Raw genomic sequence first — 21,443 nt, 5'->3', positions numbered from 1 at the left:
GACCTGTGTATGGGATTGCCCTGTAGAATGTGTACGTGCTTCTGCTTTTTTATCCCTGTGTTTTAGGACCCTTGTTCCCTTGATTATAATCTTTATTAACTGTTTTTAATATTGTAATTCAAAATTGCTGTAACCCACCCTGGAACTTCATGGTGAAGAGTGGATGGTGATGATGATGATGATGATGAAGAAGAATAAATAATACTCACATTAGTCAAAATGTGTATAAACGTAGTTTTATCTACTATAGGGGGTGTCCTAAATTTGCTTCATACTGGGGAGTTCTGTCTTTTGTAAAACTGGAGACTAGCTGATTTCAGATTATCCTCCAAGCCAGAGCTTCCCAAACTGTATGTCACATGAATACTCCCCATGCTCCTCCTGGGGCTGGAAAGGGGTTAGTTTAACCACCAGTTTGCTAGTAAAACCGAATTGCCATGTCACAAAATGATGCATGTCTAAAAAGTGTGTCACCAACATGAAAAGTTTGGAAAGCTCTCCTCCAAACCATAGTTTGAGCAAGCCCTCCAAACCAGAATTGCAAAGCACAAAATGATCCTGGTGTGCTGTCCTAGTTTGAAGGGTTCAATCTCCCCCAAACACTTCACCCAAAATGTCTTCCATATCATTTTTAAAAAAGACAGAGAAGTCTCCACACCAAAGGAAAATGGATTGGGAGGGAGGAATAAATAAGCAAACTCAGGTGTAAGTTCTTAGTTACCAGTTCTTTGAATGATAAACTGGATTGGAAAGAGTTTAAGGAATTCATAAGTTCTTGGTGTCTCAGCTGCACAGATGAAGTGGCCCCACATCTGTTCTGTTTTCTCTTATGTAGCCTAATGTAATGGCTGCTAGCAGGTGACAATTCATGGAGGGAGGAGCTTGACTGTATTCCTTCTGTTTCCTCCACTAGTATTGCCTAATGTAATGTTTGCTGCAAATTGTGGCTTGATTAAAAGAGGAAGTGATTGATTGAGGCATGCATGAGGGAGGGTGAAAGGGGTGTGTGGAATGTTCCTCATCCTCCAAAACATGATTGCAAGATCATCTCAATTCAGCTGATGCGTTTTTACATCCTAAGCACACTAATGGTTGCACTTCTACCTTTCAGCTTATGGAGTGCTGTGTGAATGCTCTGGTGACATCTTTTAAGGAGACAATTTTAGCTGAATGCCAAGGCATGATCAAACGAAATGAAACGGAAAGTAAGTGAAGTGTAGCATAAATCTGTGTCATTAGATTGGTATGGACAGAGTAAAATATATAACTGATTTATATTACTGCTTTTGTAAAGAGTAGCACACAAATACAATTTAATGTAGAACCAGTTCAGGGTTGCTTGCTGCCCTGCATGGCTATGTGTAAATATATTTTATCACATGTTTCTTAGTTGCACTATTATCCTACTCTTTCTCCAAGGAGCTCTGGGTCTGTGCACAAAGTTATTCTCCCCATCTTAATCCTCAAAACAACCCTGTTAATTCCGTGAGTCTGAGGAATAGTGGCTGGTCTAAGGTTAACTTCATGGCTGAGTTGGAGCTGAAATCTGTTCTACCTGCATAGTCTAATAGTTGAACCACTATATTACACATCGGGATGTTTATATTCATTCATTGCAGTTTCAGTGCATTTCATGTAACTGAAAGAGGCTTAATCCAGTGGTAGCTGAAAGCACACTTGGCCCCACCATATTGCATTATGATTGCTGCTGCATGCTTTTAGCTGTATTTCAACACCCTTGTCTGTCTTTTGGGTCTACTTAGTTTTTATCATTTAGGTGAACAGGCATATCTTTAAGCCCTAGGAATGCTATTAGTTTATGTGCCTTTTTGGCAAAGGTTTATATTGATGACAAGTGATGTCATTCTGAGTTGCTTTTCAGTACATTATTATCCATGGGTGGAAATCAGAAGAAAGAGACTGCATAAGCAAACAACCCTGCACACTATAACCTTTTGTTTAATTTACTCCACTACATGGTATATGTTATTTGTGCGGTTGTTGTTGTTTTTTTTTAATAGCAATTAGTTCAAAATGGATGATTCCACCTTTCATGGTATAAACATCTGCAGTTAGGCCTGGGAATTCAAAAGGTATCTGACCTTTAAAAAATATGCTTGGCTTCTCATCCTGACAGCACTTCTTTGGCACTAGTCCAGAGCTGAATATAGCAAGGCAGCAAACGTCGTACAAGTATAACTTTCAGTCCTCAAGGGGAATGAGACTTTATGGGAACTTGGAACTATTGAGAAATTGATTAGTGAACATGGGCTATTGCAGTGAATTTCTTCATAGTCCTGGAGAAGACTGGTCCATAAAACCACTTCTTCCCCCACAGTTTTGCTTTCCCCTGCAACCTTCCCTGAATGAATCAGTGATTTATTTGTTTTACATACTTAATTTGAATTATATACTGCTTTTTCTTAAAAACCTCTGAGTGGTTGACATAAAATGTAATGCTGAACCTGGCTAACTGTAGGCAGCAAATCAGGAGTCCTCCTTGTGGATGCACTCTTTCTCTTGCCTTCTCTTCCTTTTATTTATTTTATTCCTTCCTTCCTTCATTCCCCGCCTTTCCCCCTGATGGCACTCAAGGTAGTTTCTCTTCTCTTCTCTTCCCTTCCAAGGGTTAATATAGTTCTCTTTCATGGTCCCAGTGCAGTCCCATTTATTGATATTGTGCCTGTGCAGAGCCTTACTTTGGAGCCTTCTAGAGCTAGGCTAATGTTTTCTGCAGGCAGCTCACCACCATCTTAGCACACTCTCAAAAGGGCCATGACTACTACTGTAAGTTCCTTTCATCCACCTCAGTGGTAGCATGATGAGAGACTTCCTACTTCCTTGTTCTGTCAGAGGTTGAGCTTGCCTATTTAAAATCAGCACTATATTCCTTTTTATTCTTTCTTTACTATAGTGTATTTTATTAATACACTACATACAGATTTTAAAAAAATATTTCACATCTGCTTTGATTGCTGTGAGCCTCAGGGTGCTTCTGTCTTCTCCCAACAAGCCTATTTTACTTTATTTTCACAACATTTATATACTGCTTATATACACGTATACCATAGTTCAAAGCCTAGATTACAAGGATCCTGGTATTGATTAACCATGGTGTGTATGTGATGGAAGACTATGGTTAATGCTAGAAAGGAAAGGGGAGAATTGGTTCATGGAGGAGAAAGTGTGCATTCTCAAGGCTGGCTTCCAATTTGCACATTGTGGTTTGTACAGAGCCCAGGTTAAGCCTGAACAGACCCACTGGATAATCTCAAGTCATTATTCATAGAATTCCCACTGATAGTTTGTGAAGTGGAGGAGCGTTTTGCAATTATGAAAGCATGAATCAAACATCTTGCAATTTGTAGACATTATTATTTGAATTTATATACTGCCCTATACCTGGAGGTCTCAGGGCGGTTCACAGAATAAAGCTTCTCTGGAATAAAGCTTCCAGGTGCCTTGCTACAGATGAATTGACTTGTGACTTCTTCAACTTTTTTTGTCTTCAGAGTTGCATCTAATGTTTTCATTGATGGATAAAGTTCCTAATGGAATAGAGCCTATGTTAAAAGATTTGGAAGAGCATATCGTTAGTGCTGGATTAGCAGATATGGTAGCAGCCGCTGAAACTATTACTACTGTAAGTAGGTGTTTCTTGACTTTATCCCTTACCCTTAGAAAGCTTTCCCTATATATCAGGAATATTTTGCAAAACTAATTCTCAGTTTGGTGTGAAGTAGGTGTCCAAAGTGTTGGTTGCCTTTTTTTACCACCCAAGAAATCATGCAGCCAAATGTTAGCAACTACATCCAGTATGATATGCTCCTTCCCACTTCAGTCCCTGCCTTGGCCAGGAACCACAGTCTCTACTAAATCTTGAAATGAATGTGTGAAATTGAATTGAAAACCAGGCTGTTTACTAGATACAGTAGGGAAATATTGCTGCTTCCTTAAAATCATTGGGGTTTTAAAATCTCATGAAATAAAACTGCAAGCTTTTACTTTTGTTGGGGTTATTAAGCAATTAAAGATTTCTATTACAAATTGAAACTTTGCTTCAAAGCAAGCAGCACAATTAAGAGCAAGCCAAATCCCTGGAACGTGGGGATCTTAAAAGAACTGCCACCGCACTGGCAAGATAAATTCCCTGCACCAGATTTAATGGTAGAGAAATTAACCATGGCTCTGCCTTCCAATCTGCATTGAGAGTTAGCACATAGCATGCCATTGTGGGACTGCCCAGTTGTGATAGGAATGAGCAGTCAGAAGCCTCAGATTTGTACATTCATTCTCTCCAACTTTTGTGTGCAGCGATTCCCTACCTCCAGTTCTCGTTTGAGGCCAATCTTAGTAAGTAAGCAAGTTTCATCCAAACCATGGTTAGTGTCAAACCAGGTGAATTGCCATGCACACTAGGCACACCAAGCCCTAAACCTTTAGCTGGTGGTTCACGTAATGCCAGTCTTTGGTTTAGCATAACGTCTGAATCACTTCTTGGGGTGAAATTGTATTTTTTCTAATAGGAAAAGTAGCTGAAATTGATGGTGGCCTGTAAAGTCACCTCTACCTTCTAAAGAACTGGGACATCTTCCTCAAATGAAGCAGTTTTATTGGAAGCACCTGGTGTACTTTTCCCGTCTATAAAAAGGGATAGATCAAAAAGCTGACAGTAACCAGATATCTGCCAGATTGTCCACTAACACTCAACAATTTCCATTTTTAATATGTTTTGAATAGTTCTTGTTCCTTTGTTCTAACAGCTTGTACTTAGCATAATTTTCTGTAGAATATAGGTTCTTCCAAGAAATGTGTTTTAGGAATATAATTCAGAAAACTTTATATAAATTGTTTGAACTTAAAATTGGTAATGTGCTTCATAAAATCTAGCAAAAGTAATTACTTTTGAGCTCAATACCCTCCATGAAAATAAGTAATTCACAGAAAATTGGTTTAGTTTACCAGTGCCACTGATTAATAATAATGTGCTATTTTTTCTCACAGATTTGGCTTTTTATTTTTTGTTGCTTTGCTTCTTCAATTTTTAGGATTCTGAAAAGTATGTAGAACAATTGCTCACATTATTTAATCGATTTAGCAAGCTGGTTAAAGAAGCTTTTCAAGATGACCCAAGATTTCTTACTGCCAGAGATAAGGTATGATTGTTATTAATTCAGTTGGTCATTTGTTTCAGTTTTTAACACTGTGTGTTTTAAAACACAATGACATACTTCATGTTTCAAGTCTACAATTTGTTATTGATGCTTATGGGACTTGCATGATGTAAATGAAAAATAAAATAACTTGTCATCTTAAGAATTCTCTATATAGAAGTAATTGCAAGATTTCAATCATAAACTTATACAATTACATTTGATACTGTCACAGCTATACATGCCTAATTAATCATGATATGTCAATATTGCCCAAGTATCTAAGTCGGGGATTTGCTAAGATGATTATAGAAATAGTAGTGAATTGAAAGTCCTAATACTATAAACTGTATATAAAATGTTGGAGAATACCATCACAAGGTATGATGATATAATAATACTAGGTGTACTGCTGATATAATGGTACGTTTTAAAATGCAGGCAACAAAACTGTTACATTTCTATGAATAGTTTAGCTAGTTCAGACATCATATTCGGCTGATTTAATAATTGGGATTACCCTGCATGTGTCAGGAATGAGCTAGCAGTAAGTCACCTGGAGTAAGTGAACTCTCTATTAGAAAAAAGCAGGGTCTGCACAGGGTTGCCAGGCCAAAATGAGCACATCAGCTCTTCTTCAGTAGGTCTTGCCCCAGGAGACAGTTGCAGAGACTGAAGGTCCACAGCTGCCTGTCACTTCTCCAGGGTTTTCCTCAAGCAATCTGAGACACTGCCTGTGCTTTTGCTCCTCTTGCTAATGCCTCTCCTAGCCCTTGGGAGACTCTCCTAGTCCTAGTCCTTGGGAGACCAGCAGGAAAGGGGAGCTAGTCGCAGCAGGAGAGGGAGGCACCCGTGCTTTTTCACCAGTTTGACTCACCTCTGCCTCTTGGCTTCTCTCACCCGCCCCTCTCCTGCTGCAGCTTCTGGCTCTGATTCTGGACTTCTCTCTGCCCCAGACTTCCCCCACTCACTAAGCCCTATTACCTCTTCAGCTTCTGACACCTACTCCTTTCAGTCTTCTCTCTGACCACCCATCGGCAACCCACCTCCAGTACCCAGGCTTTGAGCCTTCTTCCCTTGGGGAAGCTGGTTCCTGCTACCTTTCCAGCTGGTTCCTCCTACCATTCTTCTGTGTCCAACCTTTCCATGACAGCATGTTTGCACACACCTAACCTCCACCCACCTATGTGCATTTCCCCTTCTCTTTTCTGATTAGCGAAGCATAGGTGCCAGCTCCCACTAATTCTCTTTAGCTTTCAAACTTAATACTGCCATTAAAGTAGGGAGCGCATGAACCTTCAGGGAGTTCTTGGTCGCCAAACCATAGCTTTGCAATCAGCCCTGTGTGATGTCTGAAATTAAAGATGAAGATTTTGAATGGTCAGTTTTGGAATCTGTTCCCATGTTGAGAATTGAATGGATGTTTTCATTTTATTTTAGGCATATAAAGCTGTTGTTAACGATGCCACAATATTTAAACTTGAATTACCATTGAAACAGAAGGGGTAAGTTGTTCGAATATTGGCTTGAATCTAATTGCCTTCTCTTTGACGTTAATTAGGCAAGTTCCTTATATAAAGTTGGTTTTCCAGGCCACCTTGGCCTTACATCCATCTTTCCCATGCTCGACATTGTATATTCAGTCCTTTACCATAAACAGATAATTGTAAGCATCAAATTACTAGAAGTTGCAATGCCACATTGTATTTAAATACTTGATACACTTGAAATTTCTGAATCCTTCCACCATAATTGACACTGTTCTAATCTAGAGGCTTAAAGAAGCCACCTTCAGAGGAGTCCCATGAAAGTGCCTGCCTTGTGGTGCTTTTGTACTGTATATTCTCCCGATTGTAACTTCTGATTGTTCATTTAATAGTAGGTCCAAAGTTTAAGTCACACACAGCTTGTGGTGATGTTAGGAGGAGCTGTTTGTTTTGATAATTCTTTCGAACTTAGAATCTTCTCTCATACATGCTGCACTGGCTTTCTGAGTACAGTCCCTTCTGCTAACTCATTTACACAAATTACTATTCTCCGTATTAATTACATCTGTGAAATAACATATGGACCCTTGGAAGGAAAAGAAGCAAGTGGAATTTAAGAAAAGTGTGTAAACGTTTGCCCTTTTTATTGAAGTGTCCTACCCCCTTTTAATTATTAGCAAAAGCCTGACCCGCTATAATGGTGTGCAACTTCACATTGAGGGCTGCTCAGTATAATTTTGTGATAACTGCTTCTCATGTTCGTTTAGTGTTGGACTGAAAACACAGCCAGAGTCCAAGTGCCCGGAGCTGCTTGCGAATTATTGTGATATGTTGTTGAGAAAAACACCGCTAAGCAAAAAACTAACCTCTGAAGAAATTGAAGCAAAGCTTAAAGAAGTGGTATGTGCAGATTCTAGTTTTTATCTGAGAAAAAAAAATACAATTGCGATCCCTGCAAAATTTCTTTTGATCGCTCTAAAAAACAGCAGGATTAACAGGGAGAGAGACAGTCAATGCCACAATAGTTCAGTTCTTAATCTAGTCGCTGTCTGGGTACAGAGAGTAGCGTCTTACTTTTATGCACAATTAAGTATTCCTTAATCTGTCAGACAGTTGCATGCAATTTAAGTTGGCGGATGTGGGGTTCAGGCCTTTCACAAAATCCTCTTTTCATGCATTACTTGTGTGAAGATGCAAAATGTACTGAAAATGTGTTGGATTGTGCCTTTAGGTCTGCCCCAATGGCTAGCAGCTTCTCCCACTTGGCCATGCTCTCATTACCAGAGACATCTGGTTCAAAGAAGCATTTGCACACAAAATCCCTGGAACTCTGATTGCACTGAGTTTGAGGGCTCAGGGCAGCCTCTAGTTGAGGAGGTTACTGCAGAAAAACTTTCCTGCCCCTAGTGTCAATGCTAATATGTGGATTGTGAGGCCAGGAGCAGCTGTGCATTTTGGGGTTCTAAAAGTTTTGCATCCTCCAACCCACAACCCCTTTCAAAACACTTTGCCTTATTATTTCGGGGGAGGGGGGAGTTATTAGTTTGTTTCTGTTTTATTATGCCCATCCCCTCACTTTGTATTTTTATATAGTGAACTGCCATGTGATCTTTGCGTTAAGGGTGGCATACAAAATAATAATAATAATAATAATAATAATAATAATAATAATAATAATAATAATAATTTTTAAAAATGTGAGTAGTGTGAGAAGGAAACTAAAGAGTCCCCATGTACTGTTATGTTTGAGCCCTGGCACCTTTTGTTTTAGAAAAATTTAAGCACACTGTATTGCACACTAAGAGGCATGTGGGTGGCACTGTGGTCTAAACTACTGAGCCTAGGGCTTGCCGATCGGAAGGTCGGCGGTTCGAATCCCCGTGACGGGGTGAGCTCCTGTTGCTCAGTCCCAGCTCCTGCAAACCTAGCAGTTCGAAAGCACATCAAAGTGCAAGTAGATAAATAGGTACCGCTCCAGCGGGAAGGTAAACGGTGTTTCCATGCGCTGCTCTGGTTTCGCCAGAAGTGGCTTAGTCATGCTGGCCACATGACTGTATGCCGGCTCCATCGGCCAGTAAAGCAAGATGAGCGCCGCAACCCCAGAGTCGTTCGTGACTGGACTTAACTGTCAGGGGTCCTTTACCTTTTTATTGTACACTAATCTCTCAATGCTACTGTGTGGTCTTTTTGCAGAATCAGATACTGCTGTGATCAAAAGGGAGAAATGCAGAACGTTTCAATTAAAAGTGAAACTATGTGTTGTTAAACCACATTTGTTCCTCAGTGATAGCTTGAGAAGGAACGTAATTATATCTGTAGTCATTTCATAGAGCATGACTGCCGAAAGATCAATTTGGGAGTATGAGCTTGCCACCTCCTGGCTCGGCTGTGCAGTAACAATAGATGTTAGTAGCAACCACTGAAACTAGTCTAATGCTTTTTTTAAACAGCTATTGGTGCTCAAGTATGTGCAGAACAAAGATGTTTTCATGAGATACCACAAAGCTCATTTAACAAGACGTCTTATATTGGATATATCAGCAGATAGTGAAATAGAAGAGAATATGGTAGAATGGCTGAGAGTAAGTATCTCAAATCCTAATGTTTTTATTATTCCTCTAAGTTTGTTGATTAAAAAGGGCAAATATTAATGTTTTAAATATAAATTATCGAGGGTCTACCTCAGGGGTCAGCAAACGTTTTAGCAGGGGGCCGGTCCACTGTCCCTCAGACCTTGTGGGGGGCCGGACTATTATTTTGAAGTGGAAAAAATGAACAAATTCCTATGCCCCACAAATAACCCAGAGATGCATTTTAAATAAAAGGACACATTCTACTCATGTACAAACATGCTGATTCCTGGACCGTTCGTGGGCCACATTTAGAAGGCGATTTGGCTGAATCTGGCCCCTGGGCCTTAATTTGCCTACCCGTGGTCTACCTGCACTGCAAATTGGATGAGTGCTAATGAATTTCCTTCTTAGAATAGGCCTTTATGTTTAAAATTAAGTATTTAAAAAAATTAAAATATTGAAAATTAGTAGTAGCTCTGTTTCATAAGACTTAGGCTTACAGTATTTTCTGTAAAACAGAATCTCTCAGAATAAGCCACAAAACTCATAATTTAATTAGATTAAGTTCCTTATGATAATATAACTTCTTTATGATATAACAGCTATTTATATACACAATGGCCAAGTGGTGGCCCTTACATTAGCTCCAGCCACCGCCAGTCCTCTCCATGGGACTCTGTGAGCATTGCACGGCTCTCTTTTCTAGGCAGGTGCATCTCATATGAGAGTTTGTTTTCCTCTCTCTCAAGAAGTTAGTAGGCACCCCTTCCTTCAGTAAGTGGAAGACTTTTGACTGATGCAGGAACTTTGGGGGCAATCTTCCTGGAGGCTTGCAGAATTACTCATTTCCTGAAAGAAAGAATGTCTGCCTATATAATGGGACTGGAGGCCAAACTCTTGTTTCTGGCCAAGTCATTTGTAGGTAAACAAATTGCATCACGATGGTATCCAACCCCAAGAAACTCGGTGGAGTGGAAATAGAGGCCTAACTGTTTTTCATATAGCTATGCAACTCACATAGCAGACATTTTCAGACTTGCTGTGTTAGATGTGCAGAGCTGATCATTGGACATTGCCAAATGCAGTAGTTACTAAGGCCATACTAGCTGGTGCTTTCCAGATTTACATTTATCAACATGCTGCTTCATCCCACTTGAGACCGTCTGGTTTTCCATTATCTGATAGGCCTGTGTAGCTGTCAAGCACTGGTGGGGGGGGGCAGTATGTGTATATTGTCTATGCGGGTTATACCTTTTGAATTAACTACATTTGAAAAATACAATGCTACTGTTCAGTACAACCCCTTCCTTTTAAAGATCCTATTGTGCCTACATTTAATTTGCCATCTCTTTATGCAGGAAGTAGGTATGCCAGCAGATTATGTAAATAAGCTGGCGAGAATGTTCCAGGATATCAAAGTATCTGAAGATTTGAACCAGGCTTTCAAGGAAATGCACAAAAATAATAAGCTGGCCCTACCAGGTACTCTTATTTTCCTGTGTTACATAGAATGACGCTGCTTGACTCCAGCATGAAAAGAGTCAGTTTCTTTATTGTGCTAACCTGTCAGAGATGTTTTGCTGTTGGCTCTGTGTGACTTACATTCTGATTTGGAATTCGTCTGTGTTTTTGTTTGTACAGCGGATTCTGTGAATATCAAAATTTTGAATGCTGGGGCCTGGTCCAGAAGTTCTGAAAAGGTTTTTGTATCGCTGCCCACGGAATTAGAAGATCTCATCCCTGAGGTGGAAGAGTTCTACAAAAAGAACCACAGCGGCAGGAAACTTCACTGGCATCACCTTATGTCCAATGGAATTGTATGTATGCATGTGCCAGTCACTTCTGTTCTGTATTTTTCTAAATATGTACTTGGTCTTGGTGAGCTGGAGACAAGTCTGTACTTAAGTACAGTTCATGGATAATTTTTGCTCCCTTTAACAGATAACTTTTAAGAATGAAGTTGGCCAGTATGACTTGGAGGTAACAACGTTTCAGCTGGCTGTGCTTTTTGCCTGGAACCAAAGACCCCGAGAGAAGATCAGCTTTGAAAACCTTAAACTGGCAACAGAACTCCCTGATGCTGAGCTCAGGAGAACTTTGTGGGTATGTGCCCAGATTTTCAAACTAATTTTATTTATAGGACAAGGGTGTGGGTGTTGGGTGGATAATTTTGAAACAAAGCTCAATTTGTTATGCTTTTTAAGTAAAATCAAGTCCCCTAAAAGTAAACCAAAATAATATTTAGAGAGTGATAATTGCGCAGAATTCCTGAATGATCTTTTCTGGGAAATTGGTTTGGTAGTCTTAATGTTAAGTCAAGTCCTATTTATTGTTATTTATGTTCCACTATTAAGGTTACACACCCTTCCAAGGTGACTGAGGGGTAAAAACAAAATACGTTAATAAAATCAAAATAGAACAAATAACAGAACAGTGCAGTTGGTGTCAGTAGGCCCTGTGGCAGGACAGAACACAGAGCAGCTGAGGTCTGTGATTCCCTCCCTCCCTCTTCTGTTCCCAGGACAGTTTGTTTGTTTATGTCATAACATTTATCACTAAAATATTTACAACCATAACTGAAAACACCCAGAAAGTTAAAACCACAATAGAATAGACCAAAACAAATAAAAACTTATACGAAATTTGTAAGTTAGTTGGGCAACAGTTAATGGAGAGGCGAGAAAGAATACTGTAGCTATGAATGTTGTTGAACTTTAAGAGTTGTCATACTTCCTGTCTTATTTTTATACTGCCTTTTTATGGTTAGAATTATTGATGATGATTCATATGTTTTTGATCAAAACAGCTTGTTCTCAGTGTAAGGGGGAAGGGAAGCTATATCTCACAGTTCCAACATAGTGATGAAAAAGTGGTCAGGTGTGTATTTCATCTGCTGGTAGTTAAACATGATTACAACTTGCCAAGTAATATTGGCTCCGTGCAGCAGTTGGAGATGGACTTTTCTTCAGGGCTTTTTTGTATGGTTGGGGGTGGGCAGTCTATTATGGTTGCTTATGTAATCACTGTTCCAGAAAAAGTTGTCCAGATATGCAGACATCACATACTTCAGTGACAGAACCAGGCCTTAACCAAAGTCTTGCCATTAGCTAAATAACAAGGCTGGATACAACCCATAAGTTTTTAATAACTCAGTTTGGTGCAAGCGGGACTTTTATACTTTCCTTTTGCTAAGGGTGTTGTCAAAGAGTTAGGGACAGCTTTATTCAAAGTATTTGTTTGTTATTTAGTTTTCATCGTTCCATTGTTCACAGTTGCTTTGCTTGCTACGAGAATGTGTATAAGAATTGTTCCGTTTTAGCAGCTGGTTAAAATAAAGCAGGATTTCTCTGCTGTTTGTATCTAGCAAACAGATAGCATGACAAAATGCTGCGGATTTGCCAAAATTTCACCTGAAAGCTTATTTTTATGGTGTGTATCTCTCACTCACTCACTCACTCTCACCTTTCTTCTCAACAGTCGCTTGTAGCATTTCCAAAGTTGAAACGTCAGGTTTTGTCATATGAACCTCAAGTCAACTCACCCAAAGACTTTACTGAAGGAACCCTCTTCTCAGTGAACCAGGAGTTCAGCTTAATGTAAGATGTAGAATTGGTTTATTCCTTAAGCACTTTGTAGAAGATGAAGGACAATTTTTGGTCCAACAATACTTAGATTTCATTTTGCAGATGTGTCATATCAGAGCAAAACTTAAAATGGTTGACATTTTTGCAGTTAATTGAGACTGAATGTTTTGGCATTGGCCTATCAGGTTTGAAGTGTTCTTATATCTTATCTCCTACTTATAGGCAGAAATTAAAATGTTTTCATTCTTGATGTTTTTCATGATGTACTTGGCAAACATGTTTAACCAAGTCCTTTTTGTAGAGGTCAGAATTTTGTAATAAATATTCTTCATTTTGGCAAGTTACAACTAATCTTGCTGATGTGTATACGCACGGGTTGAACACCTGCAAGTGGGGAGATACCTGTATTTATAGCGGTAGAATACAACACTTTGGTTGAGTCCCCAGTGCCCCCAATTAAATGTACCTTTTAACCCTTGTTTTTGACACTTGAGATGCACCTTTTTAGGACCCCTCATATTTTTGTAAGTTTTTAATTTGTTTTGAATTGTTCTTAGCATTGTGTAATGATTGTGTTTTAATATTTGTGTTGTGGTTTAATTGTCACCTGCCTTGGGACCTTAGGGTGAAGGGCAGGTAATTGTAATTATGATAATCCTAATCATAATAAAGGTTGATGAGCATTAGCACTCAGAAATAGCTTTGCCTGAATTCTTGGAGAGTCTCTTTGGATTAGGACTAAGCAGTGAAAGCATCTTGCATATCCTATATATTTTGCTTCATCTCATTCTTAATTATTTCAGAAAAAATGCAAAAGTTCAAAAGAGAGGTAAGATAAACCTAATTGGTAGACTTCAATTAACTACAGAGAGAATGCGAGAAGAGGAAAATGAAGGGATAGTCCAGTTAAGAATATTACGGACGCAGGTACGTTAATCCTATATAACCTTCTGGCTTTGATTCAGTTTTCTAACTGTTCAACTCTATGATTTATTTATTTTTTACACTACTACAAGTATGATCTCTCTGTATGCTCTTGAAGTCTAAAGTGCTTCAGTACCTGACAGCTTGTTTTTGCCTTCCTTTACAGTTTATCTAATTAAATGAAGAGTAGATCTGTCACTGTAGGATGTGGAAATTCATGTTTAACTATCTGACTTTGTGATCAAAAGGGCTCCATAATACAGGCAGGTGAAAATCTGCTTTGCACCAGGCTACACAGGTGCAAAGCCGCAAGGGGCAACATGAACAGAAGCAAATTTTCTTATCCACAACATAGGAACAGGGACTGAGTTGCAAAATTGCTGCGGGTCCATCATGACTAGGACTGTGTGTTTTATGCGTTTCCATTGGCACACAAATGGTGATATGGGATGCAAAATTCAGCTACTTCGGTGTTAATAGAAATAAAAAGGAAACAGTCTTGTCATTCCAAGATATGCTTGGAAGAGTGTCATCCATGCTTTCTGAAATTTCAAAGTCAGCATTCATACCTAAATGTGTCATCAAAACTATGTAACCTTGGTAGTGCCACACTGACACAACAGGTTGATTTGTAGAGTCACCCTAGCAGAAATCTATGTGTGTTGTGTCCCAGGGCCTTGGGAATGTGCACCCACTGCTGCCCAGTGGCAAAGTGTGTGCTTTGTTTAATTAATTTCTGTCCTGTTTGACCATACGTTGGTAGTTTCAAACGCCTGGCTCACATGCAGTAGCATTCATGAGATGCTGAGCCCCATGCCCTACAACTTCTGAGAACTTAGCTTTCAGGGTGAATGTCTGAGCCAGCTTAATAATGACAAACTTAGTCCCAAATCTTTTAGCTGAAAATTCATAACTTACACGATCCTCTCCAGTATGCATATATGTAATATGTTAGCTTAAAGAGGCTAAGTGTTATTCTCACAAACTGCCCTCTGCCAGTACTCATACCCCTGCAGTTTTCGAAAGCAATAGGCTTTTATGATATTAAAATAAAATGGTAGGACCTTGTTTGACCTTCACTTTTACCAGCATAGTTGCAACTTTGTCTTGTGTTAGTACAAAATGTTTTCCTCTCTTGGTTGCTGTGACTATGTGTCTAGCAACTCTGAAGGAAATATCTGAAGATCTCTGTTACATTATTTTGTTGTTATTATCGTTTATGTATATTTGTATGCTGCTTAAGAGATTTTTAAATATTTGCTTAACATTAGGAATGCTTTTAAATATAAACAGATAAAGGTAAACAAATAAATAATTGCTTACTATGTTGCTAAAGCAGTCCATGTGAATTCAACTAAGCTGGTAAGTACAAATCTAAAATGAGGGGTGTGTCTTAAGCTAAGTTGGCTCTTCTTTTCAGTTAGTATAATAGGTAGCCCTAGTCTTCAAAATTCTGTGATTTACGAAGTGATACTTGTGAAATTGACTGTCTTCTCTGCCAACCAGTTAAATAGATTTGGTTTGTTAACCTTGTACAACAGACACCCAAAGTGCTTTTTCTTACCTTTCCCCCTTGCTTAGGAGGCTATCATCCAAATAATGAAAATGAGGAAGAAAATTACTAATGCTCAGCTTCAGACTGAACTAGTAGAGATATTAAAGAACATGTTCTTGCCACAGAAGAAAATGATAAAAGAGCAGATTGAATGGCTTATAGAACACAAATATATCAGAAGAGATGAATCAGATATCAACACTTTTATATACATGGCATAGCTTGAAGACTCTCTTACTGGAAGATGCCAAGGAAATGTGCATTGGAGATGGCTTGAGCAGACAACTACAAGAAAATGAACTGTGCTGAGAAAGGACTTGTTTGACTTGCATTACATATTCAAATCCCTGCCTTACCTTACCAGAGGACTTTGTTTTGCCAACCTTTTTTTTTTTCAGCTAGCATGATGGCGTTCCCTTCATGTTGCACAGGTTTTTAACAGCATGCTGTTTTTGTGGGGAAACTTTGCATTCATTGAGAGCCCGTTGTGATATTTTTTTAGATTTCCATTGTACCCACCTGGAAAAGAACAGATTTGGGGTTTCTAGATGAACAGTACCTTGCACAAGGAAAATAATCTTCAAAACCCATGCACTGAGGGTTGTCACATTTTTAAGAAAGCAGCGAGTAGGACTAGATGTAGCAGTTCACACTTTGTGTTTCGGATCAACAGCCTCCTTTTGATCCATTTTTATGTACAATATTTGAGCAAGACACAAATAGCATCACAGCTGAAGATACATATTTATCTTTGGGCTCAAGCAAAGTGCTTCAGTATAACTGAATTTGGATACTGAGACACAAGTGATGTTAAGCAGGATATATCCTGTTTGTCACTTTTCTTTACAAAACTTGGGTAAACATTTGTTTCTTGGACAGATGACTTCATTCCCCTCCTTTTTAAAATAAGAGGTGTTGCTTTCTCTTGATTATGGCTTCACCCTTAAGAACTGTGTTTCATGGATGGATCTGTTTATGGTGAAACAAAATGAAATATTAAGTGTATCTCTTTGTACATTTAATATAGTATGCTTGCGTAAATCTGAATGCATTAAAAATAGCCAGTGCACAACTTATCCAAAATAGGAATTAACATTTTGACAATCCCTATATATTTCTTCCTTGATTATTTATTTGAAAATCTCTAAATGTTACATTTTTTTTTAATACAGTTCTACTCTGGCGGGGGGTGGGGTGGGATCAACTGTGTGGAATATGATAATTCTTTGACCTCCTAGACCAGCTCCACATATATATGCTGACAGATTGTCATAAATCTGACTGTTCTACAAAAAAGGAAAAAATGCTGCCACCCGGCTTCCATTTGTTTCAGTGAGCCCCCACTGATGGAATGTGCACATCCCCCACCCCTTTCCCTTGATAAAAATCTTCCAGAGACTTAAAGCAATGCACATTAAGGCTTAGGGCTAAAGAGTGCTTTACTAAGGGCAAGAGAACTGCCACACCACAACAAGATGCTAGTCATTTTCAGAGTTAACTGCCAAGTCTCCAGCTGCTTTAAAATGTCCATGAAGAGTCGAGCTTCCTGCCTCAGCATTACTAGTGTGGGGGGAAAAAATTACCTAACGCCAGTTCAGCTTTTACCATACCCTATTCCTAAAGGTTCTGCCTGGGGAAAGCAATGTTGCAAAACGGCCCTTAAACTTTTAGCAGTCTAGAGCAATTGTCTTTCCTTCTTAAAGTTAGTGATTATGCTTACAGGTTGGAAAGTGAAATAGTAACAGATAGCTGTGTGGACAGAGTGAAATTGGAAATGGTTGCTGTATTTTACCTATAATGGGGCTCCAAAGGTAGTCTACCGATCCACAGACAGAGGTTGGTACTGGCGCCCTTAAGTGATCATAAATAACATACCAGTGTGGGTGGGGAACTGTATGTGCTTTGGAATGGCAGAGACTGACAAATCTGCATGGAAATGCAAAAGTGGCAGATGAAAACAGGCAGTGATTTAAAAACCTCACTTTCTACACTTAATGTGCGCATTTTTATTGTGGATCAGAGGATAATATTTTTTAAAAATTAACATAGAGTTGACATAAAGTTAACTTCCAAGTTAACATAGAATTGTTGAATTTCAGCATCAAAATTTTATGGGCAAGAATTTTAAAAAAATGTTTTACATACTTGTCAAGCACTCCTTGTTAAAGGGAAAGACAACTAAAATTGATCCCCCAGAAGTCTACATTCTACAGGGTTTCTAAAACTGCATTTGGTTTGGAAGTTGGTTTGGAAATGGGTAGAAAAGGGCAAGTAATTTTTTAAAATATTTGTACATATTTCTTGAATACTTTGATGAGAGTGCTTTTGAATTGTATGCTTCCCATTAATTTGTATTGGAGGCAGTAGGCATGACACATTAAATATAAAACCAGCTTTAAACTTCATATTTAATTTCTTGGTATCGTTCAGACATGAGCAGCCTGATTGTCAAAAAATATTCCTTTCCCTATTTTTATTCTTAGCAGTGCAACTACTTTAGAACTTTGGAATTAGTGGCTAGGATGTAAATGACTACCATGGACTTCATTTGTGACTATTCATAAAGCCCTCCCATCAGCCCCTTGTTCTCCCTAAAAAGAGTGCAGTACAGTGGCCTGTACTTCAAAAGGAAAATTGCCAAAAAGAAAAAGAAAAGGAAAAAACCTCAGAAAACCCATCCACATGCAGAAGCACTTTAAGGATCACATGAGGCTGTTTGGATCTTGCCAGTGAGAGTTTGTCTTGCTCATTTACATAGCAGCAAAATTCACAGTGCCCTTGCGTCTCCATCTCTTACGGTTATTTCTTACACAAGGTACCTAAATGTTTCTAGGACCAGGGGAATTACAACGGACAATGTGCCTATAACTTTGTTCAGTTTTTTTTTTTCTTTTCTTTTTGTGTACATTGGATCAGGATGTCATGTAAAACACTGAATCTGAAAAAATCACACCAGCAATTTCCTTACAGCTGCAGAATCACATTTAGCGTTCTCTTGTCAGGACACTTTTCACCAAGATGCCCTTAAGGCTAAAGCTTATCAGGAAGAGAAACAAACTGGTTTAAAAATGTATGGAGAAATAGGAAAACATCCAAATCTAAGAATGAACTGAATCATCAGTCATTGCAATATGGCAACATGGCACTTTTAAAGCTTGATTTTTAGCTTTGGATATTTTTCTCCAAAGACCTAGCATAAAGAGGTGCTGCTTCTGAAAAATGTATGTTGCCACAAGCACTGCCATTGTGGTTTGTATTAAGTAATACTCTAGATGTGAAAAATAATGTAGGTTGCATTGATTTTAAACATAGTTGTTAAAAAAAACAAAAAAACTTTTGTCGCAACATATGAGGCTCATACTTAATTTTGAAGTCTTCCATTTCCCCCCTTTATCCTACTGGTGTCCCTTGTTTTCTACCTATTCATTTGTTCAAAGCTGTTGTTGGAGCATAGTGAAGTTTAACTTATGTTTGAGTGGTGGCTTCCCCCTTTTGAGGGGAAAGAAAGTAACATGGCCCGGGTAGTTGAATACTTTGGATTTATTTGCATTACAGTATCCGTTGTAAAAGGTACAAATTTTAAAAATGCAGCTGAGAGAAATATTTGATAGCTTCACGGAAAGATTTGGTATCGTTAAGCGCAAAACTATTTTCTATTTTCATGGAACTGGCTGGGATCCTATCTTTGTAAATTCAAGGTCATATTTGTGAAATAAAACAATACACAAGAGCTTTCCTGTTTTAATAGACTATATGTAGCCTGGAGTGCAGCGCAAACATGAGTTTCCTAGGTTGTAATATCCATCTACATATGGTTATTTACAGTTTTGAATGTGTGCCACTACATACTGAAATAATGCTGTACAATTTTGACTGGTAGCAGTTTCTTCTTGTATGGCAGTCCGGCTGAACTATTTTGATGTACTGCTTAATTTTTGGATTTTATTTTTTAAGTTGTATAATTTATTTTCTTGCAAAATAAAAATGTAATATAAAATATAAAAAACCACAAAACATTTTGGTGTTATCTTCAGAACCTTTTGAAAATGGGAATGAAACACAGTCCATCAGGGTTCCTAGACTACCATCAGTTGTTTTGAAATCCAAACCCAAGCTAGTCCAAGGTATGAATAAGTGTTTTTATCAGCATTTAACACCACATAGGTTCCAAGGGACCTGTGAGCATTGTTACAGGGATATGCATTTGTATTGGCTATATGCATGGCACGTACAACTGCCTTGCCAGACAGCAGTGCAGCAATATAATCTGATCCAAATCCACAGCACCTAATTATCAGTTCTTTCTATGTAACAGAAGTTTACTACCTTTTTAGTACAAGCTCTCTATGTAAACCTTATAGTAGGGCAAAGTAATTGAAATTTTAAACTAGAAGATTTGGATTGCAAGTTGCTATTAAAAATCAATACTTTCCCACCGCTATTTAGTGCTGCTTACTCAATTAATGTCGCTTTAGTACTTGGATATATTGCCTTCAGTCCCATGGACAGTTTGGATTTGTAATTGATCTGGTGACACTCAATGACATTTTATTTTTTCAGAAATTTGAGCAGTACAGCACTAGTAGACTGAACACTTAAAAGTTGAGAAAAAATTCTCTCTCATGTTAAGAGATGAAAGAAATTCCAGCTGTGGTTGAGGCACTTGGAGGCAGTAGTCTACCAAGACATGGAAGACTGATGTATGGCTTGTCCTTTAAGCAGTTTATTTTAACAAGTAGCTCTTTGGATCACAGCCATTTTTTACATGATGATGCATATATGACACACAAGTGCTTTTATAAAGGGATTTACTATGCATGAAGTGGTCGCTAGCCGTTTTTCATCCTGTTCCATTATTATATTCTTGGAAGTTTGCTAAAATAACATTTACATAGCTCCACACCTGTCATATAATAAGAGTTTACAAAAACTTCGGTTTTATTGCCTAATCTTCTTTTACAGCCTGTACTACGACTCATTGGAGTCCACAGTGTAATCTTCTGTTTTCTGTATTGCAGCAAATGTCGATAAAACATTGGATCATTTCAGTGTTTTTTTCAAACAAAGCCTTTAGGCTGGGTCCAGAAGGCTGGTCCTGACACTCCTGAATATCTTTTCCCCCCAAAACAAAACAGGAATTCGATGGTATCCAAGGCAGTGTGAGATGTGTGTTTTTGACTTAATGAGATTTAAGTCCCAAATAAGTATGCCTAAAACTGGGGCATCAGAGTATGCTTGTATACTGATAAGGCTGAAAGTCACTTTACTGTCACATTGTAAAAATCCAGATTAGAGCAATACCTTTCTTAGACCAAAAAAAGTTCACAAAATAGTGTGCAAGCTTGCATGTTCCCCAGAACTCTTCACCAGACTAGTTGGGGGAGAGAGTGGTAAGCAAAGCAACTTTATTGCCAGTTCATGTTTGGTTTGTGCACTTTTGTGTAAATTGTTTTTCTCGTTTGGTGCCTCTTTTGTGTGCGTGTTGTGCTGAGAACTTGTTTTGCCATTGCACATTTATGGCAGTTGGGAGCAATAGTGAATGCTTCCTCTTCAAACAAGGTAGCTCAGTCGTTGAAGCAGGAGACTCCTAATTTCAGGGTTGTGAGTTTGAGTCCCACGCTGGCTAAAAGATACCTGTGCTGCAGGGGGTTGGACTAGATGGCCCTTGTGGTCCCTTCCAATTCTACGATTCCATCCCAACCTAAACTGTCTACATCCCTGCCTACTGTGTTCAAAGCACATTCGAAGCACATTCCTTCCCTCAAAGAATTCTGGGCACTGCAGTTTACTCTTCCCAGAGCTACAATGCCCAGCGCCCTTAACAAACTACAGTGCCCAGAATTCTCTGGGGGAAGGAATGTCCTTCAAGCGGTTCACTTTGATGCTGGGAACTGCTAAGCCCCTCCCTCTCAAACAAGGATAGTGTGTCTCTTCCTTGCCCTTTCCCCAACCTCTACCCCTTGTCCAATGAGCGCCGCTTATTAATTCCCACGCCCCCTCATTCACCAATAGCACTGCTCTCTAATAGCCACGCCCACTCCTCTTCAGGCTCCAATAGGATTTTATCCCAACTTTGACGCGCCCTCCCCTCCTCAGACCGGAGGCACAGGAATCGAGGGCAGGGGATTAAACGGCGGGTCCGCCCTTGGGCTCCTATTGGCTAGGTC

General features: G+C 38.9%; 1 protein-coding gene across 2 annotated transcripts in view; it reads left to right on the top strand.

Annotated features, from left to right (window-relative positions):
- The window catches only part of CUL5 (cullin 5), a 33,406-nt gene extending 14,124 nt beyond the window's left edge, over positions 1–19,282 (top strand). For both annotated transcript variants that reach the window (XM_081909743.1, XM_081909744.1), the window contains 12 exons: positions 1,112–1,205; positions 3,513–3,643; positions 5,049–5,156; positions 6,594–6,658; positions 7,408–7,540; positions 9,091–9,222; positions 10,572–10,695; positions 10,855–11,030; positions 11,155–11,316; positions 12,691–12,809; positions 13,601–13,724; positions 15,303–19,282. In XM_081909743.1, coding sequence (XP_081765869.1) covers positions 1,112–1,205; positions 3,513–3,643; positions 5,049–5,156; positions 6,594–6,658; positions 7,408–7,540; positions 9,091–9,222; positions 10,572–10,695; positions 10,855–11,030; positions 11,155–11,316; positions 12,691–12,809; positions 13,601–13,724; positions 15,303–15,497 — 1,563 coding nt within the window. In that variant the 3' untranslated portion in view covers positions 15,498–19,282. The remainder of the gene's footprint in view (positions 1–1,111; positions 1,206–3,512; positions 3,644–5,048; positions 5,157–6,593; positions 6,659–7,407; positions 7,541–9,090; positions 9,223–10,571; positions 10,696–10,854; positions 11,031–11,154; positions 11,317–12,690; positions 12,810–13,600; positions 13,725–15,302) is intronic.
- The last annotated feature ends 2,161 nt before the right edge of the window (positions 19,283–21,443 follow it).

The sequence above is a fragment of the Podarcis melisellensis genome (assembly GCF_964234715.1).
Source record: "Podarcis melisellensis genome assembly, chromosome: 4".
In the NCBI taxonomy this organism is placed as follows: Eukaryota; Metazoa; Chordata; class Lepidosauria; order Squamata; family Lacertidae; genus Podarcis; species Podarcis melisellensis.
Note: the sequence above shows the minus strand (reverse complement) of the source record. Positions and strands in the feature narration are given on the sequence as shown.